At 56.6% G+C, this 24,481-nt stretch overlaps 1 protein-coding gene across 3 annotated transcripts in view; it reads left to right on the top strand.

Annotated features, from left to right (window-relative positions):
* The window catches only part of GAK (cyclin G associated kinase), a 53,072-nt gene that overhangs the window by 1,611 nt on the left and 26,980 nt on the right, over positions 1-24,481 (top strand). For all 3 annotated transcript variants that reach the window (XM_039220351.1, XM_039220350.1, XM_039220352.1), the window contains 9 exons: positions 7,797-7,858; positions 8,539-8,598; positions 9,494-9,608; positions 11,952-12,094; positions 15,590-15,715; positions 18,801-18,890; positions 20,342-20,477; positions 20,742-20,854; positions 22,693-22,783. In XM_039220351.1, coding sequence (XP_039076282.1) covers positions 7,797-7,858; positions 8,539-8,598; positions 9,494-9,608; positions 11,952-12,094; positions 15,590-15,715; positions 18,801-18,890; positions 20,342-20,477; positions 20,742-20,854; positions 22,693-22,783 — 936 coding nt within the window. The remainder of the gene's footprint in view (positions 1-7,796; positions 7,859-8,538; positions 8,599-9,493; positions 9,609-11,951; positions 12,095-15,589; positions 15,716-18,800; positions 18,891-20,341; positions 20,478-20,741; positions 20,855-22,692; positions 22,784-24,481) is intronic.

Raw genomic sequence — 24,481 nt, 5'->3', positions numbered from 1 at the left:
GAACTTAAAATTAGACACACACTCTGATGGCAGGACAGCACAGCACTGGGGGATCCCTGGGGCAGGACTGGCAGTGGTGAGGGGTCCAGAGAGGGGAGAGAGTGCGCTCCGGGCAGGGGCAGGGAGGAGGAGGGGTAATCAGAGATGGGAGGTGGGTCATGTGGAGCAGGAAGCTGACACCATTTAAGTTGTTTAACACCAGGAAGAAGAACAAGGAAATGGGACTAGCTGATGTGGTTGTGCAAAAGCATGCACTCCCTTTGCTATCTAGGCAAGTTCGGAGATCAAAATAACCAGTACAGTTATGAGCTGTAGATTTCCTCTTTATAAATTGAACAGGCGGCTTGTAGCGTCTTTCTGAATTGATATATTAAGGAACCTGTATGAAATCTTTCATGTAAAACAGCAGCCTTGGAACACAGGCTGTGAGAATTCATGCTGTCTTGTATAAATGTGGGGAGTGGTCCAGACTCAGCCCCCTGGGTGTGGATGTTGACAACTTTAGAATTCTTAGGGTTCGGAAGATAATAGACACCCTGTATATCCTATGATATTTCTACAGGGTTTGGGAATGTATTTAATATTCAAATAAATCAGTTGTTTGTAATTTGATAAGTATTCTCATGTGGGTGATTAAGTCGTTAAATAGTCCTACATCAGTTCATGTCAGGTGTTGTCCAGATGAATTTATAGTAGATCAGGTTTTGCTGTCAAACGGTTTAAAAAAAAAAGCATTGTTTTTTGCATCTGTAACACAGAATGGGTTGTGGACAGAACTGTGGAGCCAGATACCTTCCTAATCTTTTGAAAATTGGCTTTCAGTTTTCATTAAAAACAAACAAACAAAAAACTCGGGGCACCTGGGTGGCTCAGTCGGTTGAGCGTTTGACTTCAGCTCAGGTCATGATCTCACAGTTTATGGGTTTGAGCCCCGCATAGGGCTCTGTGCTGACAGGTCCGAGCCTGGAGCTGCTTCAGATTTTGTGTCCCCCTCTCTCTCTGCCCCGTCCCTGTTCATGCTCTGTCTCTCTCTGTCTCAAACATAAATAAAACATTAAAAAAATTAAAAAAAATAAGAAAACCAAAAAAGTTAGTGGAAGTAACGTCAGTGTCAGAGATGCTGAGTCCAAGCAGGTTCTAGAATACAGGAATACAAGTATTTATGTTCTCTTGTTTTGGATTTTGCACATTCTTGTTTCCTGCGGTCAGAAAAGGTAATGGGCATCTGGGTGGCTCAGTCTATCGAGTGTCTCTTTTTTTTTTTTTTTAAGGTTTTTTTTTTTTTTTTTTTTTATTTCTAGAGAGAGAGAGCGCGTGAGCAGGGGAGGGTCAGAGAGAGAGGGAGTCACAGACTGAAACAGGCTCCAGGCTCTGAGCTGGCAGTCAGCACAGAGCCCGACGCGGGGCTCGAACCCACGAACTGTGAGATCATGACCTAAGCGAAAGTCGGACGCTTAACCGACTAAGCCACCCAGGCGCCCCTTGAGTGTCTAACTCTTGATTTTGGCTTGACGGGCTGTGGAATAAGCCCTGTGTTGGGCTCTGTGCTGAGCGAGGAGCCTGCTTGTGGTTCGTTCATTCATTCGCTCATTCATTCCTTCTCTCTCTCTCTCCCCCTTCCTCCCCTCTTCTCTCTCTCCCCCTCTCCCTCCCTCTTTTCTCTTTCTCCCTCTGTCTCTCTCTGCCCCTCTCCCCGCTCAGGTATCCTCTTTCACTTTCTCTCTCTCTAAAAATAAAAATTAAAAACCAAAAACAGGTAGCAGAGATGATGGCTACAGCTGAGACAAGGGTTTTGTCACACAGGGTGAGTCCACCTCTCCTGTGACTGCTTCAGTCCGGCTGCACTGCTAGTGAGGGACCAGTGAGGTGTGTGGGCTGCTCCTCAGAAGGTGCCACCAGGCCGCAGAGCTGTCCCTCAGTTCGTGTGTAACGAGTCACACGTGTTTGGTTAGCTGTCAGGGGAAATGTCAGTCAGTGTTTGTTTGCTGGAGCACCGTGTGCCACGCGTGGGGTCAGTAGCCTTGGATAAACCGAACGTGGGCCCCTTGTGTTCTCCCTGGGGTCGGTGCTGGCTCGGGAAGCTGTGAGGGCACAGGGCACACTCACAGAGCCCCGCACCCCTCTGCCTCCTCATCTGCGGCCGGTGGAGACCGGCGGGGCCCGGCAGGGCCCAGGGACAGTCGCGGGGCTGAGCGAGACGACTCTTGGTCGGGGCTGTCAGGAACCACTGAGGTTGGCGTGATGGAAGGAGAGGATCGTGGGTTGGGTCAGGACGTGCTCTACAGGCGTCCGCGGCAGAGGACATTTTCCTTGATTTTAAAAGATGATCGGTGGTCACAGCACATTCATTTATCGCTCATCGCTCTTTTCATGTAGGAAGCACCCCTGATCCCCGAGCCTTTTGGCCTGGTGGTCTCGTTCCAGGTTATCTTCTCCCTCGCCCACCACGACCGCTCTCCCCCAGGGAGGGATCCTGAGTGACTCCTCCATCCAGACACCTGAGAGCACAGAGAAGCAGGGTCTTTGCAGTGAGAGCGTGGACAGCGATTCTAGTATTCAGAACGGTGTGGTTCGGTTGTGTCTGGTTAGTCGCCCTCTCCCAGCTCCCCTTCCTGCGCCCTCTTCACTTGCAGCTTGGCGACTTTATCGGCAGCCCCTTAACCGTCGTGACGAGCCCCTAGCATGGAATGATAATACCCGGCGTAACTCTGTGGAGTTCTGTTTGGTGGACACAGTGCCTGGTGCTTCATGTGGACTGTGACCCCGACAGTGGCCGAGGTGAGGCTGGTAGTAGCTTCCCGGAGCCGCCGGCCAGTGAGCGGTGGACGTGGGTCTGGGAGCCCGTGGGAGGCCGGCCTCCTTAGCGTCTGCTCGAGCGTGTCTTGTCACCCACGTGATGGCCCAGGTCAGTGTGTGGAGTGTGTCCTGGAAGGAGGGGCTCACCTGGAGGACATCAGGGTGAAGGAAGCTAGGGCAGCGCACCTCCCGGAGCAGATGGTGGTGGGCGTCGCTGCGACACGAGATGGGAGCGCCGTGCCGGGGCCCGCGGCCGCAGGTGTGTGCACCTCTCCGGTTTCTCCCTGCTGATGTGCAGGTGCCTGGAGTCATGGGCGAGGTCACCGTGGGGAGAGGTCACTGTGGGGGGCTATTGTGCGAGGAGGTCACCTTGCGGGGAGATTGCCTTGGGAAAGGCCGCTGTCTGTCTCTCCATTGGCGTGGCCTGTCCCCTCTGTGGCTCCTGGTGTCTGCACGGTCACGTACCCTGAAGGTGTGTGGCGACCACATGAGAGTGTGATGGAGGTAACAGGATTCTGCCCCTTTTGTGAAAGCGTCAGAAACAGGCCGGTCGATGAAGTGTGGTAAGACCTCCCAGCTTGCTCCTTGTGCTGCTCTGTCTCCTCCTGGTGCTCACGGTCTGTCCCGCCAGTTCCTGACCCTACGTGGAGGCCTCCCGGACCCCTGTGTTCCCGCAGCCTCCTCACGGTGGTGGGCAGAAGCCATGAGGGTTTGTGTGGGTTTGCTTCTCTCTGACTCACGAGTTTGAGCATTTTCAGTGCCTATTAGCTTTTTCAGGTTTCTTTTCTGGACTTGTGCGTTGATATCCCGTGCCGATTTTTTTTTTTTATAATTAACAACTTGAATTGAATTATTGGCATATAGCCACCAGCCAGCCACTGGCTCCCAGTCCCCTCTCTCCCTGAGTGTCATGCATATGGCATCACACCCTGAATGCGCGCCCCTCCACCCCCAGCCAGCTGTGTGGTTCTGTGGTTTGTTCATTCACCTGCGTGTTCTCAGGTAGAGTGCCGAGGAGGGGGATCTTGGGGTACGGGTGGGATGTGAGATGAACTTTACGTGAACCCGACTAATGCTTCCCTGCAGGGCTGCGCGATGGCCCAGGCACTCTGGCCAGCAGGCCCCGGGCTCCTGTCTCACACCCTCGCCAGTTTTCTTGACGTCATTTCAGTTCTGTCTGTTCTTGGATGTGCGCCCAGTATCCATCCTCATGGGTGTGTGCGCTGGTGTCCACGTGAGTGTGCACCGGTGTCCGTCCTCGTGAGTGTGTGCACCGGTGTCCGTCCTCGTGGGTGTGTGCGCCGGTGTCCTTGTGAGTGTGTGTGCTGGTGTCCATCTCCGTGGGTGTGTGAGGTGGTGTCTGCTCTCTCCAGTGTGTACGGTGGGGTGTGTGTGTGTGTGTGTGTGTGTGTGTGTGTGGTGTCTACTTGGCACAGGATTTACATTTACGTGATAGTAGTGTGAACACTTTCCCTGCTTGTTAATCAGTCATGTCTGTGTGTGTGTGCGCGTGAACTACCTGAGTCTTGTCCATTTCTCATCAGGCAGGAGTAGGAGCTTTTTATTCCAGAAACAAGTAGAACAGGCACATGTGAACCGTATATGGGGAGGAGGAGGAAGGCCATGGATGGGGTCGCTGCTGTCCCTGGCCAGCCTGCCTGAGGGGCAGGGGCCTGGCCCGGGCAGTTGAGGTATCTGTACCTGTGTCCCAATTCCAGAACATGCTCCCTGTCATGTCTTGAGATGTTTCATTCAGCAGTATTATATTTATTTAAATTTTCAATTTTGAGAAAAGTGTGGGTTTATTTACTTGTACTTTTAGGAAATGACACCAGCATATTTTGCCCATTTTCCTCACTGGTGACAACTTGAAAAACTAGAGCCAGTGTGTTGACCAGAGTCTTGACATCGATAGACTCTGAGACACAGAAGTTTCCATCCCCACAGACCCATGTTCCTAACCCTGGGAGCCACTCTCGGGTCTCTCTACAGCTCTCGCATTGTGTGTCTTTTTGGAATCGGCCTTTTTCGCACTTCTTCTCTGGAGATCCACGCAGGTGGTTGTGTCCTTAATCTGCTCATTTTTGTTGGTGAAGAGTATTTCGTGGTGTGGGTGGATCCATTTATTTAACCGTTCGCCCATTGAAGGACGTCTGGGTTGTTTCCGGATTTTTTGGCTATTAGAAATAAAGTTGCTATAAACACTTGTGTGCAGGTTTTTATTTTTCTGGGGTGGGTGGCTACGAGCACAGATGCTGAGTTGTGCGGTGGCTGCAGGCTTTGTTGTCGAGACCTGCCAGCCTGTCTTCCGGAGCCGCCGTGTCCTTCTGCACTTCTGCCCTGCAGCGGACAAGCGTGGTAACCCGCTCGGGCCACCACAGCGCAGCAGCACAGCGTCGGGGCATAAACGACAGGAGTTTGTTTCCGGTTCTGGTGGTCGCTGGGGCGTTCGTTCCCAGGGCAGCCCGTCCGCTTGGCTGGCAGATCACACCTGGTCTGTGTGTGTGGGTGGAGAGAGACCCCAGTCCTGCTGGGCCGGGGCCCCCCTACGATGACCTCATGTCTTTAATTGGCTCCCTGAGCCCCCTGTCTGCTGATACGGTGACATGGGGAGCTGGGGCTCAGCGTGTGGAGTCTGCGGCCACACCACTGAGTTCTGAGTCACCCGTTGTCTCCGTGTCCTTGCCAACATTTCGTACTGTGTTCTGACTTGATCATTCGAGCAGGTGCGTACTGGTACCTTATTGTGCCGTCAGCGTGAGCCTTCTGCAGGATGGCCGCGCACCTGTGGGGACGGAATGTCTCTGTGTCTTTTGCCTATTTTATTTTATTATTTATGGTTATTCTTATTTTTAAATTTTTAATTTCTTAATTTACATCCCAGTGAGTTAGCTGTAGTGCAGCAGTGACTTCCGGAGTAGCGTCCAGCGGTCCATCCCCCGTAGAACACCCCTGCTCATCCCAGCACGTGTCCTCAGTGCTCCTCACCCACTCAGCCCCCCCCCCCGAACCCGCCAGCAACCTTCAGTTTGTTCTCTCTTTAAGAGTCTCATGTTTTGTCCCCCTCCCTGTTTTTATATTATTTTTGCTTCCCTTCCCATGTGTTCATCTGTTTCGTATCTTAAATTCCTCATGCACGAAGTCGTCTAATGATGGTCTTTCTCTGACTGACCAGTTTCTCTTAGCATAATGCCCTCTGGTTCCATCCACGTAGATGCAGATGGCAAGATTTCATTCTTTTGATGGCCGAGTAACACTCCATTGTACGTATATACCTCATCTTGTTTATGCATCCACCCATCGACGGACACTTGGGCTCTGTCCATACTGCGGCTATTGCCCGTAGCGCTGCTGTACACATTGGGGTGCGTGTCCCTTCCAAACAGCACACCTGTAACCCTCGGATAAATACCTAGTACTGCAGTTGCTGGGTCATAGGGTGGTTCTATTTTTAATTTTTTGAGGAACCTCCACACTGTTTTCCAGAGTGGCTGCACCAGGTTTTTTTGCCTGTTTTATAATTGTGTTTTCTTGTCATCGAGTTTTGAGATTTTTTTATGTATTTTAGATAGAAGTTCTCCATCAGGTATGTGGTTTGCAAGAACTTTCTCTCTGTCTGCAGCTTGTCTTTTCATCTCAAGCAGGGTCTTTTGCAGACCTACGGTTTTAATTTGGTGAGGTCATGTCATCAGCACGTCCTGCTGGGTGGTAGGAGACCCAGCTCCTTGCCCCGAGGCCAGGAACGGGGCCAGGACAGTAGCTCTGACACCGGCGCGCAGTGCTGCGCTGGACGGCCTGGCCGGCGCCGGCAGGTGAGAAGACACGCCTCCAGACTGAAGAGGAGGAAGAGGCCTCTCCACCACTGAGCGTGAGGTTGGCTGCTGGCCTTTCATAGATCCCTGCCAGTTGGGTTAGCAGGCTTCCTGGCACTCCTCTCTGCTCACAGCTCTTAGTGTCATGATGTAATTTCCCACCGCGGGGAGCTAGAAAAAGCTAAGCAAATGAAACCTAAAAATAAGAATTACATTGATTTCAAATATTTAACAAACTACTCAGTCGCGAGGTATTGTCTTTACGTATTGTGGGATTTGATATGCTGACATTTTACTTTACCCAGAATTAAGAATTTGTTGGGGCGTCTGGGTGGCTCAGTTGGTTAAGCCTCTGACTTTGGCTCAGGTCATGATCTACTGGTTTGTGAGTTTGAGCCCCGTATCAGGCTCTACACTGTCAGCACCGAGCCCGCTTTGGGTCTTCCATCCCCTTCTCTGTCCGCCCTCCCCTGCTCGTTCTCCTCTCTCTCAGAATAAATAAACAAACTTTTTTAAAAATTAAGAATTTGTTAAGAATTCTTTGTGTGTAGGAGTGCCTGAGTGGCTCAGTCAGTTAAGTGTCCCAACTCTTGATTTCAGCTCAGGCCATAATCTTATGGTTCGTGGGCTGAAGCCCTGCGTCGGGCTCTGTACCAACAGTGTGGAGCCTGCTTGCGATTCTCTCTCTCTCTTTCAGCCTGTCTCTCTCTCAAATAAATAAACATTAAAAAAAAAGAATTTGTGTGTGTGTGTGTGTGTGTGTGAGTGATATCGGATGTACGTTAAAGTCATTTCTGGGTGTTAGGGCAGTGCTGGCCTCTTATCCTAGATGTTGGTAGGTGCTCCTCTGTCCATTTCCCTTTCCTGCTCTCCCTCTCTCTGTGATCAGTTTTATCTAGAATTTATCAGTTTCATTTTCTTGTCTCCAGAGAATGTTGGCTTTCAGAAGCTTTGGGGTTGATTTTCTCCACTCTTTTCCTTGCTGATCTCTGTTCCTGTGTTGATTTCCTTCCTATCCCCAAAGTGGGATATTTAAAAGACAGTATTATACAAGTTAGAGTATTATTTCTGCAGCAAACAATTCTGGCCACAAGTCCAGTTTGTATTTCACTTACTGAACATGTTTTTAAAGCTTAATGTCAGGTAAAGTCAGCACTGCCCTGACGTGTATATATTTCTTATTTTCAGGAGGCTTCGCATTTGTGTATGAGGCTCAGGACCTGGGAAGTGGCAGAGAGTACGCCTTAAAGGTAACGAAGGATGGCGCTTATGTGGGGTTTTGGGTTATTCCGAGTAGATCTCTAAGTGACAGTGTTTCCGGAGATTTATTCCTAGTATTTAGTTTACTTTTCTTTTTAATAGTCCATTCTGTTTTTTCCCTCTGAGGATGAAGCCATCAGCAGTTAGAGGACTTTAAAGTTGTGGGTTCCAACTTTGTGGCGAGGAGTGGCCTCAGTGGCCATTGCCAGAATAAGGGTTCCACAAATAGAGAGGGTTGAAAGCCACCGGGTGTGAAATATGTGTCCAAAGCTTGTCTGGGGGGAGAGCAGGAGGGGGGCCCACCTGGGGTGTGGGTGGGCGGGGGGCGGACCCCCTGGGGTGCACAGCAGGTGCAAGGGCCGCCACTGAGGTGCGCCTGGGCGTGGAGATCTGGAACAGAGGCCCACACCTGCCAGCGTCTTCTCCCATTGTCTTTGATTTTCTAACTCTGCTCTAACCTGTTAGGAGAAAGCTTCCTATTTTTAGTTTTTCTTGTGTCCTTGGGTCATAAAGGACCATTTTCAAGGGTCTTTAATCTTTTGTCAAATTTTTACACAGATGTTAAAATACAGGTAAGTGGGTTAAGTTTTAGATGTGTTGCATTTATTCTCTTGGACGTAGGATAGAAAGATAAATGTTCCTTAATCTTTTTGTTTATTTCCTGATACAGAGATTACTGTCAAATGAAGAGGAGAAGAACAGAGCCATCATTCAGGAAGTTTGTTTCATGGTATCCTTTTCCTGGGACGAGAGCACGTGTGGCCACGTGGGGAGGCCCGCACCGAGCCGTGGCTGCCTGCTGCCACCAGGCCGCTCGCTTGCTCCTTTGGATGTGCTAAACCCGGTCCGCTTTCACTGGACCTGTCTGTCGAGTATTTGTAGGAGAAGGTTTTCTTCCTGCCCCTTTGGGAAATAGTAAGGGTTCGGTGGCTTTGGGAATGGAGGTGTTCTGACCTGAGAGGTCTCTGTGCGCACAGAGGGTTTGTTTCCTGCTCTCTGCCCTTCCGTCGGCCCTCGGTGAACGTGACGCGGCCCGCTGCTCCGCCTCTGCCAGGGCCCCTTGCCGGGCCTGGTCCTCGTCGGCCTGGTGTCCCTTCTGGTCAGCTGCCCCTGCAGTCCCTTCACCCTGCGCAGAGCACTCGGGCTGCCCGGTGTCTGTGCACGGCTCGTGGCTCCGTGGCGCTTTCTCGCTGGCTCTCCGCTCCGCCACCTCTTCTCCCTCCGCTGGGCTCGTGCCCGTTACTGTCAGAACCTGCTGTCTTTTCTCTCTCGAAGCTGTGTGTGCTGTGAGCCTGCTGGCTGCCTGAGCCCGCGGCTCTCGCCTTGCAGAGGTTTGGCAGACTCGTTCACGCCCCGTGGCCTCCCACACGCTGCACGTACCCTCTGTCTGCTGTCCCGCCTGGCCCGTGGTCAGGTGCGTGGTGGCGGTCTTCATCCCCACCCTCCCTCTCCTCCTGCCGCCTGCCTTTCTGGTCGCCCCCGCTGCTCTCTGTCTTTCTGCTCCAACGTGCTGGGGCTGTAAGGTAATTTCGATCAACGCTTTGACCCTAGTGTCTTAATATCATGTGTATATTTGTTTTTAAACGTGCAGACTTACGCATTCTCCTTTAACAAGACACCTGCAGAAAAAACTTTCTGGCCACCCCAATATTGTCCAGTTCTGTTCGGCAGCGTCCGTAGGGAAGGAGGAGTCGGACACGGGGCAGGCCGAGTTCCTGCTGCTCACCGAGCTCTGCAGAGGTGACGGTTCCTCGCCGTCTGGGCCACAGGCCTGTCACGTGGCCGAGTGGTCGGGTGTCGCACGTGGGGTGGGTGGGGTTGCGGCCTGGCCTCTGAGGGCACACGACCTACTAGGGTCAAGCACTCCCTGTGCTTTTAGACTCCTTAGTGCATTCACAGGCGGAGGAGGGACCTAGGTGCCTTCCAGAGAGTTCTAGGGGCAGTGAGTATCTGCGGATGGTGCCAAGGGAGCCCGGGCGTGCGGCGTGCCTGATTCCCCAGGCAGGGCTCCGTCTCTGCCCCGTGGAGGGTCAGGGCTCGTCCATTCGTGGAGCCTCTGACCTGTGGGTGAAGCAGCAGTGAGCCAGGCGGGTGCCTGCCCACCGGAGCTCACGGTCTCGAGGGGCGATGATGCCAGATGAGTTCCCGGAGAAGAGTGGAGGCGGGACTCGTGAGGCCGGGCGGGTGCGGGGGCCTGGCCAGGACGATCTGGAGCCAGAGGCGGGAGCCACCGCACACCGTCGGCGGGGTGCGCTTGCCCCTCAGCCACCACTGGCGCGTGCTGGGAGAGAAGAGGCCTCAGCCCCGCGGGCACGGCTGCCCCGCCAGGCGTTGTGCCCGCGGGAGGAGCACCGAGAGCAGGACTCGCAGAAGGAGACGGCGGGGCCGTGGGTGTCGTGGCTGGCGTGAGGGCAGAGGCGTTGAGCGCCACGTGGACAGGTGGCAGCGGCAGGGAGCCGGCGTGAGGGGACCGTCTGGGGCAGGGGTCCCTGTCCAGGTGCGGGCGAGGGAGGGTCCCAAGCGTGGGGTTTGCTCCACGTGCTCTTCCTCTCTGAGACTGGTTCCCACAGCAGGCGTCTTCTCGTGCGCCCGGCGCTTCCTCGTTCTCTCCTAAAGGCTCCGCAGGCCCCCGAGTCCGCCCCACGGCCCTCAGCCAGCACCCTCTTTGTGACGCATACCTTTTCTTGACCACACACGTCTGTGCATGGAACTGCCACATGGCCGGCGCGTGAGCCCGGCGATCCTGGGGTCGGGGTGGCAGGGGGCCGGTTGGGTTGTATGTGGGGGAGGGGGTGCCGTGTGGAATGTTGTGCCTTTTCAGAGCAGTTAGAATCTACTTCAGTTGAAAAAATCGTGTCTCTTGGCACTGCTGTGAGCAGGCACAGGGGTTCAGTGACTCATCCAGACAAAGCAAATAAATCCTAACCAAAGTCCACAGTGAGGGTTGGGTAGTCCCATGCGTCATGGAGGAAGGTGGCCAGGGAAAGGGTGTGCACACTCATGGGCTGAGCAGGGATGGCTCCCTGGAAGGTGATGTTGAAGGAGGGGGGAGAGGGAAACCATCCTAGCTGAGGGTGTGGCGTGTGCAAAGGTCCTGGGGTAGGGCAGAAAAGAGGCATGTGGCTAGAAGGGAGTCTGTCTGGGGATGTGGCAGGAGGTAGGGGCTGTGGGGTCGTAACAACCTTGCTTCTGCATTGAGGGGATGGGTCCCCCATGGTGCAGTGTGCCAGCGGCCTGAAGGAGGTAGAAGGCTGAGGCAGCCTGGGATTTGGAGCACGGGGGGAGCAGTGCAGGGCCCGGGGTGGGGTGGGGGGTGCTTTTGGAAGAGGCTCCGGGGAGAATGCCACAGGCAGGAACGGGATTATAGGGCAAGGTCCCGGGCATGTGGGGGAGTGTGGGTGGCTTGTAGAGGTGGGCGCTGGAGGTGTGAACACGGTGCTCCCCATGGGGTGGCCTGTGCTCACAGAGGAAGCCCTCAGGCCTGCATGGGAGGGGGTTGGCTGGCCCCACACGGGAGTTTCTGGGCTTCACTGTGCTGAGTCCAGGGAGGTGTCTCGGCCACAGAGACAGGGATGGCCAGGGAGGCCGGTGCCCGGGGCTGGGGTGCAGCCCGGTACCTCCTGCCTGTCCCCCGCTCCCCCCGGCCATGTGCAGTCTGTGCCTTTACTGGGATGTGGTGCTCCCAGTGCGTTTACTGGTGACCTGCTGCCTCCTGAGGAAGCAGGGCGGTCTCTTTGCTAGGCGTGGTTCAGAGGGTGAGGATGTGGCGCATACACATTTGGGGCCGTTCCCCTCGTGGCTGCTGCCTTGCGCCTGCTGCGTGGGGTGTGCGGCCTGTGGTGAATTCGGGGGCCGGCCCTTGTTGGGCGCGGCCGGGCAGGTGGTGTTCCCGTGGAGGCCCTGGCAGCTCGCTGCGTCTCTGGGGCGGTGTCTTCGCCTCACGTCCCCACGCAGGCCTCCCTGGGTGTCCAGGCCGAGTGGCAGATGCCTGCCCATGCGTGCTGCGGGGGGCTCTGGGGGCCGCCCAGGGTGGGTCTCACGTTTCTAGCTCTACGGTGACGTGGATTTAAATGTCTCTTTTAGGACAGCTGGTGGAGTTTTTAAAGAAAATTGAACCTAGAGGCCCGCTCTCCTGCGATACGGTTCTGAAGATCTTCTACCAGACATGCAGGGCCGTGCAGCACATGCACAGACAGAAGCCGCCCATCATCCACCGAGACCTCAAGGTACCGCCTGGCCTGTCGCAGGCCTGCACTGCCGCCCCCAGGCAGGAGTCCAGCTTGCTGCAGCCAAGTGCATGGGGCTTTTCCGGAGAAGAGGGATGTGGGAGCTTCTTAACATCAAACTGGGTTTCTGGAAGCTTCTCCCGGAAGCCGTGCCGAGCCCTCTCTCCATATCACTTAGCTTGCAGCCTCCTGCGGCCTGGGCCTGGGCTTCATGCCCCCTCCTTGGCCGTCATGCGCCCCTGCTGCCCTTTGGCTGAGGCTCCCTTCCTTCCACCCCCCCCGGGAGCCAGGAGGAAGCTGCCGGCCCTCAGGGTCGTCCGTGCCCTCGCCCAGCGGTCACGGGTCCAGCCGGGCCCCGCGGGGCTGTGTGCTCACATCACAGCTGCCCGCCTGCCGGGGACGAGGGCACCACGGTCCCCATTCTCCCTCTTCCTGGTGATTGATGCAGTAGACGGTTTTTGCTGTGTTTGTGGTCAGTGCCTTATCCTTCAGTTAATTTGTTGTTTTTTGCTTTTTTTTTCTGTTTTCACGTCCATCAGGTTGTCCTGTGGCGGGAGCTCTTGTCCTTATGGTGGTCTTTTTCGTGTTGTCTGTTCTGCAAGTACCTTCTCCTGGCTTATGGCCTAGTTCCTATTTCCCCTGTGGTGTCTTGGGGGAAGTCAAGACTTTGTGAAATCTGCCTGGCGTCACACCCTGACGCTGACTGCCTCTCGCGGGAGCAGTGGCCCCGCTGCCCTGCCTGCTGGCCCGGTCGGTCACGTCTTGTTCCGACCGTGGCAGGCTCTCCCGGTTTCCTTCCAGTGTGAGGCGTCTCTGACCTGGCTGGCCTGGGCCAGCGCCCCCTCTCCTCGTGGCCACGGCAGCGTTCTCCCGGGTGCCCTGGGAGGCGCTGGCACCCTGTCTGTGGAGCGGTGTCTCTGTTTAGAATTGACTTTAGGCGAGGCTGACCTTTTCCTTTTGTCCTTCAGCGCCTTCGGCAGGTGTACCCCCATTGCAGAGCGTGCGGTAGGGAACCACCCCCCAGAGGAGCTTACAGGGCTGCAGGGGTGTGTCTGGAGGGCGCCCGGGCTGTGCTGCCCCGCACACCAGCCGGGCCTGCCTCGGTTGACTGGGCAGCTCGTGGGTTTCCTCATGGCATCTAGACACGGTTCGTGGGTTAACGCACGTGCTTGCGTGTCCGTAGGGTTCCGTAGGGAAGGGAAGTCTAGAAGGCAAGGTTAGTAAGGGGTCGGCGCTTGTGAGCTTAGCCTCGGCTGGACATCCCATGTCTTCTCAGTGCCCTCTGTTTGCCCAGGGCTGGGATTCCCTGCAGGTATCTCTGTGGCTGGTCCGTGGACCTCACTGTGTGGTGCCCTGTGGAGGGGCAGGTGGGACACGGATGGCAGAGCCCATGGGGACACGTGTCCTTGATTTGCTCCTGTGCGTGGTTCCTTCCAAGCCTGTGGGCTGTGGAGTATAGCTCATGACTGACTGGCTGTTCTCTCGGCATTATGGTCTTAAGGTTCGTCCATCTCATGTGGCCCATCAGCTTCATGTGGGGACGCGTGTGCATGTGCACTCTGTGCATACCTGCTTCGTCTGTGCTTTGGCCTGTGGATGCTTGCACCTTCTGCTGGAAGTTCCCACCAGCGGTGCACGGAGGCCCCTGTGCCCACACTTTGCTACGTGACCCAGGTCATGTGGATGTGGCTTATGTGTTCCTAGTCGGATTTTCCTTCCATTAACGAAGTCAAGATCTTTTCAGGCATGTTGCAGTTTGGATTTTCTCTGTGGAGGCACCTGGGGAAGGGTCCCTCTTCCTTGGGCTTCTTGGGCCCTGTGCTGGTCATGCCGTGGCCTGCACCACGGGCTTCTTGGGCCCTGTGCTGGCCATGCCGTGGCCTGCACCGTGGGCTCCTTGGGGCCCTGTGCTGGCCATGCCGTGGCCTGCACTGTGGGTATCTTGGGGCCTGTGCTGGTCATGCTGTGGCCTACACCGTGGGTTTTTTTTTCAGGGCGTGTGCTGGTCACGCCGTGGCCTACACCGTGGGCTTTTTTTCAGGGCGTGTGCTGGTCACCTGTGGCCTGCATCATCACCCCCTGTGTGGTGTCTCCGAGGGGATGCTCTGTGTTTGAAGTGGAGCTTCTGTGTCGAGCCCTGTGCTGGGCTCCGTGCTGATCGTGAAGCCTAAGATTCTTCCTCTCCTTCTCTCTCTCTCCCTGCCCTTCCCCTCTCTCATGCCCCCTCCCCCCACTCGCATGCTTGTGCACTTGTTTTTTCTTTAAAATAAGAAAAAAAATATTTAAAATTGTAGTTTTCTGTACAGGAGGTGTTTTGTGTATCTTTTGTTCAATTTTTTCCTAGGTTCTTGATATATTTGATAATTTTGAGACAGTACGTTGATTTTTTTGTTTTTTTAACTGACTTATTATTATTATTTAATATTTTTATTTATTTCTAGGAGAGAGAGAGACAGCGTGAGCAGGGGAGGGTCAGAGAGAGAGAGAGGGAAACGCAGACTCTGAAACAGGCTCCAGGCTCTGAGCTGGCAGTCAGCACAGAGCCCGACGCGGGGCTCGAACCCACGAACCGCGAGATCATGACCTAAGCGAAAGTCGGACGCTCAACCGACTAAGCCACCCAGGCGCCCCTAACTGACTTATTATTTAAAAAAGGTTTTTTTACTGTTTGTTTATTTTTGAGACAGAGCATGAGTAGAAGGGGCAGAGAGAGAGGGAGACAGAATCTGAAGCAGCTCCAGGCTCTGAGCTGTCAGCACAGAACCTGATGCGGGGCTCAAACTCACGAATCGTGAGATTATGACCTGAGTGGAAGTCGGACGCTTACCTGAGCCACCCAGGAGCCCCATTAACTAATTTTTTTTAAAATTTTTTATAGTTTATTTTTTATTTGAGAGACAGAGCATGAGTGGGGGAGGGGCAGAGAGAGAGGGAGACACAGGATCTGAAACAGGCTCCAGGGTCTGAGTTGCCAGCACAGAGCCTGATGCGGGACTTGAACCCACGAACCACGAGATCTGACCTGAGTGGAAGTCAGACGCTTACCTGAGCCACCCAGGAGCCCCATTAACTGACTTTTTAAATTTAATTTTTTTCTTGAGAGAGTGTGTGGAAGTGGGGGAGGGGCAGAGAGGTGGGAACAGAGGATCTGAAGTGGGCTCTGTGCTGACAGCAGAGAGCTTGATGTGGGGCTTGAACTCAAACCATGAGATCATGCTGAGCCAAAGTCAGATGCTTAACTGACTGAGCCTCTAGGCGCCCCTTAACTGACTTTTACAAAGGCTTTTCTGTGTTTCTGTATTGATTGGGGTTGTCTTAGATTTATGGTTGATTTTAACTTTATTTTTTGAGTTCCCCGTTTTCAAATGTACTCCTACTGGTTTTGATCAGAGAGAAGTTAAGATGCTATTTCTTCCCCTTTGCGGGAGAAGGGCACTTCCCAGGCCTGGGTCTCTGTGCCCAAGTCCATAACGACTGTCTTCTGGAATTCTGCAGGTGGAGAACTTGTTGCTCAGTAACCAGGGGACCATCAAGCTGTGTGACTTTGGCAGTGCCACGACCATATCGCATTACCCTGACTATAGCTGGAGTGCCCAGAGGCGGGCCCTGGTTGAAGAAGAGGTGAGCAGCGCGGTGCCTGGCACCCTTCGTGGTCTGCCCAGCCTGGGTCCCCGCGGCTGTGCAGTATGCCCCATACCAGACCCCGGCATGCACCTCCCAGGCTCACGCGTGAGCCAGTAGACGCTGCGTTTGGGGGTTAACTGTGCGTCTCCGTCACTCACCTTGTCCCAAACCTTCTTACGGCTTTTTTAAATGGCGTTTCTTGGTATTGTGATAAAAAACATGCAGCGTAAAATTTACCATCTCATTTAATTTAACCATTTTTAAGTGCACGTTCCAGGGGCATTGAGTACCTCTGTCGTTGGTCAGCCATTCCCACTGTCCATCCACAGAACTTTCTCACCATCCCAAATGTGGTTGTTTAAAAAAAAAAATCACTTAAAAATCTCCCTCAAGGGCTCCCACAGGAGACCCCACGGGAGATTGGTAGGTGTGTTCTGAGCACGCATGGGTAGCAGGCAGCACGGAGCAGGACAGAGCTCGCGCACACGTGGCAGTGCGGCCTGCGGGAGGGGCCGAGGGGCGCTTTTGCGCGGCCTCCTCCGACACCCCGAGCTCCACACTCAGCAGGCGTGCTGTTCTCCTGGTGGCTGGTACTCAGGTCGACAGCTTACAGAAACTGCACGAACCAAATGCAGGAGATGGAGGCCGCAAGGGATGGTTGGGGAGGGGAGGTGCTGGAGCTATGCTCTTCAGGGGACGCCACGGAGGCCTGTCCTGAAGGAGCGGGGGACCGGATGAGCTGGCGGGGCACCTCCTTTCTGTGCTGGGGTCTGTCCCAGGTGCTCCTCACCTGCTGGCTGTTCCGAGGATGGACTGTGCTCCGTTACTAGATCAGATGCGCGCCCAGTCACCCCAGTCCAGCGTGTTGCTGCTTCTGTGTGAGAGCCTCCGCAAGGAGGTCATAACGAATGCATACATTAGATGCTCGGCCAGCAGAACGTAATTGGCGTAGCAGCGTGGGGAGGGGCCCCTCGGTCCTGTGTGGTCAGTGGTTGTTTTTGTCACGGCCTCATGGGCTCTGAGTCCTGTCCCCTTTCCGTGGTTTCAGTAGGTCCTTGGAGGTGTGTGACCACCCACCGTGTCTCCCGCACACCTGTTCATTGGGTGGTGGCTGCCTCCGTCTTCCAGTGCTCTGCTTTCCCACCCGTCTCCTCCAACCTCCACTGTTTGCCCTGGTGGCACGCGCCTCACGGCCCCGGCAGGAGCCCCCCGCCCCGTGTGCTTATTCTTCATCAGAATTCGTGGGCGCCATCTTTGTCACAGTTCGTGGTGTGCCCTCCAGTGCCCCGGCTTTGCTTCCCAGCAGGCCCGCGCTCTCTGACAGGCGCCCGTCGTTTTGGAGCCCTGTCCGCCTGCCTGGAGGACGTTCTGGGCTCAGCAGGTGCCGCCCTGCCAGCCCTGCTGTGTGTGTTCCTTCAGGAACACAGGAACAGGCGTGTGCTCCTGGGCGGGCGCGCGCGTGTGTGTGTGTGCGCCGCACGCCGCCACGCTGGTCGGCCTGGTGGGCTTCCTGCCCCCACCCCACGTCTGGGTGTCCCTCTCTCCTGGTGGGGGCCCCGCGGCATCGTCCTGTGCGCGTGCACTCCACTCCGCTGCCCGTCCAAGAGCCCATGTCCCCAGAGGGCATGAACGTCCCAGAGGAACTCGGTGGATTTGTGGCCTTGCGTGCCCCTCCCCCTGATCCACAGCCCAGACCAGGCATGTGCTCTCAGATGCCGTGTTGACAAGTCCCTGGATCTGTGTTCTTTCCTTCTGCGTGGCTCAGCTACTCACTTGATTATATCTTAGTTTTTACTTATTAGACCTGCCTTTTTGCGCAGCCGCAGGTTTCCAGGAGAGTTGAGGTGGAAGCCACGCCCTGTGTTTCTCCTGCGGGGATGGGCCTGTGGATGCACATTTTGTCACGGCCTCATGGGCTCTGAGTCCTGCCCCCCTTCGGTGACTTCCCAGCTCCCCCGCCCTCACGCTCCACACACTCTCCTGGCTTCTGTTTGCCTTTCGTACTTCGTGGTCTGTCCTGGGTCAGGGCACATGGGTCCCCCCGGGGTGCCACCCGGTTCCCTATGGTCAGGCCGTCGTGGCCTGACAGTGGCCCGCACGTGCGTTCTCGTGTTTCTTCCGGGTGTCAGCCTGGAAGCGCAGTTGGGGGCGGGGGGGTCTGTGAATAAATCCAGCTGATAGAGCAGGGCTTTTCCCAGAAGTTCATCATACGCAACACAGTGCGGAATCCTAAGTGTGCGGCTTGGTGGCTTCTCCCTTGTGGATGCCCCTGTTGCCCCACACCTGGGCTGCAGCGGTGCCCCCAGCTTCACTTCTTCTCGGCATCCTGGGCGAGTGGGCCTGAGTGCAGGTCTTGCACGCCTCCCGTGCGCCCCTCCCGTGGCCTCTCCAGAGGGTTGCCCTTGAGTAGCACCTTCAGGTAGAGAACAGCTTGTCACACTCACCGTGTGTGTGTGTTTCCTTCTCTGGCTGAGGTCGTGGCACTGGAATCTGTAGCCCTGTGGCCGGTGTTCGTGTCTGCCATGCAAGGAGACGCACACCGTGGGCGCGTGGCTCTCCCCTGTGCTGTGCTGCCAGCCTCTCCGTGGTCCCGTGTCGCGCCCTGTGTACGCGGTCTCAGGGTTTTCTTTGTGAAAACCTGAACTAACCAGGCAATTTGGTTTAGTTCTCTTCCATTGGAGAAGGTTCTTGGTCCACAAGGTTCCCTCAGGAAGCTTCCTTCAGAACAGCACTTCCTCTCACGGACACGAGTGACCCAGCTCACAGCTCTGGACAGACTTCCTGTGGGTGAGACCTGCTTCTCCTCAGACCCACATGAGCTAGGCTGCCCGCAGTGAACACTGGGCGTGCGTGGCTGCGTCAGGAGCACCAGAGGCGCGGGGACGTCACCGGGCCACGGCGCTCCGGGGCTGCGCGGCACGGGGGGCGAGGAGGGAGGCGAGCAGCCTGCCGTCTCTGTGGGACGCAGTGGGGTGTCAGTGAATGTCCTGCAGGCTGTTTGGGGAAGCGGCACGGCATCGACGCCAAAGGAGTAGTGCTCGCGTGTGGCCTTGCTCTTGAGGCGCCTGTGTCTGTTCTTCAGATCACCAGGAACACGACACCCATGTACAGGACGCCAGAGATCGTGGACTTGTACTCCAACTTCCCCATCGGCGAGAAGCAAGACATCTGGGTGAGGCGGCGCGGCCGCGGTACCCGGGCAGCCCTGCCCCCGGGCCCTCTGGCTGCCCTTCTTTCTTCTCCTTCCTTTTTCACAAGAACCACAGTGACGGCCATTAGTGGACATGAACAGAGTAGAAGTTGGGTGGGGTGTCCGCGTGCGGCCAAGCTCCAGGGGTGGGACCTCGTGCCTGGGACAGGTCGGCCGCCTGCAGGCCTGGGCCTGAGCCCCCTGCTCAGAGCTGGAGGTGCGGGGGGCCCGTGTGGCCTGGCTGACCGCCCCAGCCTTGGGTCTTTTGGCTGGTCCAGCCGTGCCCAGAGCGAGGGCCCCGGCGCCAGGCGACCCTGCTCCCTTCACCTTTCTGAAACCCTGTGGCAGTTCTGTGGGGTGAAGCGCCCCTTCAGGGGTCCGCCGACCCCTTCGTCCAGCATCAGGGTGTGGGACTTGGGGAGAGAGAGCAGGGACAGCCCCACACCTCCTAGGCTGCTTCCGGGGCCGGTCTCCACCCTCAGCAGAGGTGGCACTAATAGAGGTCTAACACGTGTGAATCGGTGGGATTTGCACGCTAGAGCCTTTGGCAGCCTGTGGCGTCCGACGCGCATTGCGTGTCTCCTCTCCAGACCGTGGTCCACCCCAGGCAGGTGCCCCTGAGCACATCTCGGCCGGGGACACGTGCGCACACAGCGTTTGACGGAAGACTGACATTAGGTGCTGAGGGCTTGGTCTCCCCTGGGCCCAGAGCGCCCTGTCAGTCTGAGAGACGTGTGTGCTGGGAAGGGCCGTTCTGTGCAGACACCACAGGACCCGTGGACGGGCTCCCTGCATTTCTGCCACTGGGTCCCAAGTGCCCGGATGTGGGCACTTTTCCTTTTTTTTTTTTTTTAAATGTTTTATTTATTTCTAGGAGAGAGAGAGAGAGACAGCGCGAGCAGGGGAGGGTCAGAGAGAGAGGGAGACACAGACTCCGAAATAGGCTCCAGGCTCTGAGCTGGCAGTCAGCACAGAGCCCGACACGGGGCTCGAACCCATGAACCGCGAGATCATGACCTGAGCGAAAGTCGGACGCTTAACCGACTAAGCCACCCAGGCGCCCCATGCACTTTTCCTTTTGAAGCAGCCTTTTGCTGAGAAAAGTAGATTGTTGTTTGTTCCTTCCTCAGACCTCCACAGTTTGTGCCTGATGAGGGTAGAGAGCGGGCTGGGTGTGCCTAGAACTCAGACCAGGGTGTGGCTCCAGCTCCTTGACCTGTGGGACTCCTCCACCCACCCCTCAGCCCCCCTCAGCCCCCACCCCCCTCAGCTCCCCACCCTCTCAGCTCCCTTTCCCTCCTCAGCCCCCTCCCTCCAGCCCCCTCCCCCCTCAGCTCCCTCCCCTTCAGCCCCCTCCCCTCAGTCCCCTCAGCCCCTCTCCTCTCAGCTCCCCACCCTCTAAGCCCTCACCACTCCTCCCTGCCCTCCCACAGGCCCTGGGCTGTATCTTGTATCTGCTGTGCTTCCGGCAACACCCTTTTGAAGATGGAGCAAAGCTTCGAATAGTCAACGGGAAGTTCTCCATCCCCTCTGACGACACCCAGTACTCTGTGTTCCACGACCTCATCCGTAAGTCCTGCCCCGGCCGTCCCCTGCCCCTCATGGCTGTGTGACCTTTTCCCAGCGCTCGGCCCCCTTGTGAGTTCTCGGGGCTTTGAATGGCTGGTTCTGGTAACTTTGTGCCATTGTAGCTGTGGCTCTCTATGTCGTGTTTCATTCTCTCGCTTGTAAAACCGGTGTTGTAAGTGAGGGGCCTCTGGGGTCCGTGATCTGTGGGAGAGTGGGCGCTGCTGACCCCAGACCGTGGCCTGAGCTTGCCTGCCTCTGCCCTAGGCGCCACGCTGAAGGTCAACCCCGAGGAGCGGCTGTCCATCACGGAAGTGGTCAACCAGCTCCAGGAGATCGCGGCCGCCAGGAACGTGAACCCCAAGTCGCCCATCACTGAGGTGGGGGCCTTGCCGGGTGCTGTCAGGACGTTCCTGCGAGAGGCCCCACCTGCTCTAGGGCAAGAGACATGACTCCCGAGGGGGCTCCCGAGTGCCACGGAGCCTCCACAGGCCAGGGTGACGAAGCGCCCTGGGCGATCTTGCCACCCGACCACAGCAGCCGGGGGAGTAAACCGGGCCTGGGGTTTGGTGGCTGGTGCTCGGCGCTTCCCTCGTGGGCTTGTTCCCCGTGCCCGGGGGCCAGGGCAGGAGGCAGAGATGAGGACCTGCGGTGTCAGGCCGTCCCACCGGAGTGAGGAAGAGGAGGCCATGGGAGGGCGTGGGGGGTGGGGGAGCAGCGGGTCTGGTTCAGAGGGAGACTGTGAGCAGTCTAGCGCTAAAGCGGGTCAGCCCGGGGTGCCCATGTGGCCCTTCAGAAGATGTGTGCTGGTCCCCATGGGTGAGCAGAGGGCCAGGCGGCGTGGGGAGGCCTGCCTGCGTGCATGCCTCTGGCAGTTCCTGGGGCCAGGCAGAGGTGCTGCTGGGCGGGCGTGGCCCCCGTGCGTCTGCTTACTGGTGCTCTGGGACCTGTGTCCCGTGTGTGCAAACATTAAACCCCTCTGTAGGGGCTGAGCATGCAGTGAGGCAGTCCCCACGAGGAGGCAGCTCGCCACACACGGCCGTGCGCCACAGACAGAGCCTCCTGAGAGGCGGATCAGGAGTTAAGTCTGAAACTTAAGAGTGGAGGCCCCTGAAACGTCGCGCTGTGGTGTTAAATAGGACGCTGTGAGAACGAACTTAAGAGAAAAACAAAAAAACCCAAAAAAAACCCCCAAGTATCTATCTGTGCTTAATGACACAGCCTCAGAGATACCGAGTAGCATTTGTCAGGGTTTTGGGAGTCCTGGGAGGCATCATTCGGGTCACAGCGGGAGGTGTTCTGTTTCTTCCAGAAATTGATAAAGCAAGTAGAGTATTAGTGAAGAGGAGACAGACGTGGCCGATCTAACAGACTTGTGTTGCGTGCCACTTAGTGTGTGTTATTTTCAGGAACCCGTAGGATGGTTGTGTTGATTACCTACTGGGTCACTAAAAAAGACAAGATTTCATCACATTCAGCAGAAACAATAGCACATGTACTTTCTTTCTCAAGTTTAATGTAGTAAAACTCTAACTTGATGGTAACATTTTGTAAAGCTTCACCAAAAACCCTAACGTGCACTACTGCGTAACTTATAAAATGAGTAAGCCTGGAAAGTACATCTTCCCTGAAGCTGAGGAGGGCTGAGGCCGGCCCCCGAGGGGACTGGGCAGGAGGCCTGGGCTGTGCATCTTGTCTGCAGGCCGCAAGCATCACTTAGAGGCTCCAGCCCACACTGGCCCCGGGCTCGGCTCATGAAAGGGCCTCTCTGCGCACAGCCCACTGCCCGCTTCTGTGGCAGCCAGAGGGCTCAAGCCGGCTGAGTCTGGGTGGGGCTCTGCACCCGAGGGTCTGCCATTCGCACACTCCATCTGCCCCGTGTTGCTGTGGAGCGTGGCGTGCGGTGGGCAGGCAGTGGGCCCCCGCAGTCTGGTTCACGGCTGCCCCCCTGGGTCAGGAGGCGCGTGCCTGAGCATGTCAGCCTCCAGAGCAGCACGTAAGCAGGTCACTCATCGGTGCCGTCTGCCTCTGGTCCATGTGGGCTGTTCAGAGTCCAGGGAGTTCCTGCCTTGGACTTTACAGTAAGTCGCGTAGAGAGCTCGGTTAATTGGCAGCCAACATGCCTGGGGCCCAGGGCACTGTGTGCTAGTGTCTGAAGGTTTTCTGAACCATGGCTCTGGCTTCTGGAATTGATTATTCGGATTTGAAATCGTTGCAGCTCCTGGAGCAGAACGGGGGCTATGGGAACGCTGTCCCGTCCCGAGGGCCTCCCCACCCAGGGGGCTCCAGCAGCGGTGGCTACAGCGGAGGTGAGTGCCCACTGCCTTGTGCCCTCCGTGTGCCCCTGAGGTTACCATGCTTCCGCCTTGCAGGGCACCTGGCAGCAAGAGACAGGCTCCGAGTTCAGGGTCCCCAGGACCACCCTAAGGTTCAGATTTCCTGGAACTGCCAGGACTCATTGGAACTGAAACACTCAGGGCCACAGGGGACTGGTGAAGAGGCGTGAGTGTCAGCTGTCCTCTCCCAGTGACATCAGGGCAGTACTGGCCCTCTGTAGCATGGAGTGACAGCCGGCCATGGCCGCACGGGCACCACCACCCACCCGCATGGCTGGCTCGGTCTCCCGCCCCTCCATAAATCCCTTGGCGTGTAGACGAAGGCACGCCTTGAAGGGCAGACCGTGACCAGAAGGAAAGTACATTAGAACGAGGGTGTGGGAAATAGAGTAGTCATGGTAGGGCCTGGGGGGCTGGAGGGCCCCGAGTGGGGTCTCACATAGAGGTGGCACAGGGTCAGCTCTGGCAGCAGTGGCCGTGAGGCTGGCAGCCTTCCTCACAGCTCAGGTCACGCGCGGTTCGCAATCTCTGCTCCCCTCGGCCAGCGTGTCGGGATGCCAGCAATGGCATGACTGTCCCCACAGTAGTCCTCGGCCTGAGCTCTGTGTGGCTGTGCCTTGGAAAGTCTGGAAGGCCATTCCAGGATGTGCTTCTCTGTCACGTGCTCCAGTGCTCATCCCCCACCTCTCACTGGGGTGTGGAGTCCTGGGTCCTTCATCTCTGCCTGCCCAGCATGCCCCATGCCCTGGGCATTCTGTGTCCGTGCATGGTGGGCCCTGGACGCCTCCCTGAGTGTCCCGTGTGTGGGGCTGCCTCATCTGCCAAGCGGGAGGGGGTGGGTTCTCAAGGCTCGGAGAGAAGACCGTGCCGCACATGCGCTCACACCGCACGAGTGGTGGTGCCTGGCCAGGACTGGGCCGGATGCTACCTGGTGACGGACCCATAGAAACCGCATACGTGGGTCATGTTGTCCAGCCGTCTGAGAGTGGCCAGCACCTTATCCACCTTGTCCTGGCTGTGGGCCGGCCATCTGGCAGCTGGTGCTGCAGCTTTAGGCACAGAGCTGCAAGCAAGGTCCCCATGGCCCAGATGCAGTTGCCGATAGTGCCTTTCTCTTCACATGTCTCCCACCTGAGGCCCTTTGATGACCCCACCCTTGAGCCCCTGGGGTTTCAGGCACTGCCTTCTGCTGCCGATCTATTCACATCCAGGCGACGGTGTCCTGCAGGTGCCTGTTTGGAGCTATGGCCAGGAGGCTGGGCTCCATGCTAACAGTCCTGCCCCTGCCAAAGGTAGAATTCTGCCCCAGGCGTGCCCAAGGTCCAGCTGTGTGGCCTTTCTGTTTCCTGGCGTGGGGTGACCAGGCCTCCCGGCTTCTCCCACCTGCATGGCCCACCTGTGTTCTCCTCGCCCATCCTTCCCCACCCTTCCCTCCACGTGTCTGTGGCATCCATGTCCCCGCGCTGCCCCGCGTTCTGCCCTGGGGACAGAGCAGCTGGCTGGGCACTTTGTGGATGCTGGGCAGGGTGGGGCTTCCCGCCAGGCTCCAGCAGCAGTTGGCCAGTTTCATCCCTAGGCCTAGATAATGTGCGCTGACAGTTGGTCAGGATTGACAGGAAGCCGGGTTCCCTGCCGGTTCTGGTTCTCAGCTCTCCGGTCTCCAGAGGAGCC

This window comes from Hyaena hyaena, unplaced genomic scaffold (assembly GCF_003009895.1).
Source record: "Hyaena hyaena isolate Hyena2069 unplaced genomic scaffold, ASM300989v1 scaffold_886, whole genome shotgun sequence".
Lineage (NCBI taxonomy): Eukaryota > Metazoa > Chordata > Mammalia > Carnivora > Hyaenidae > Hyaena > Hyaena hyaena.
Note: the sequence above shows the minus strand (reverse complement) of the source record. Positions and strands in the feature narration are given on the sequence as shown.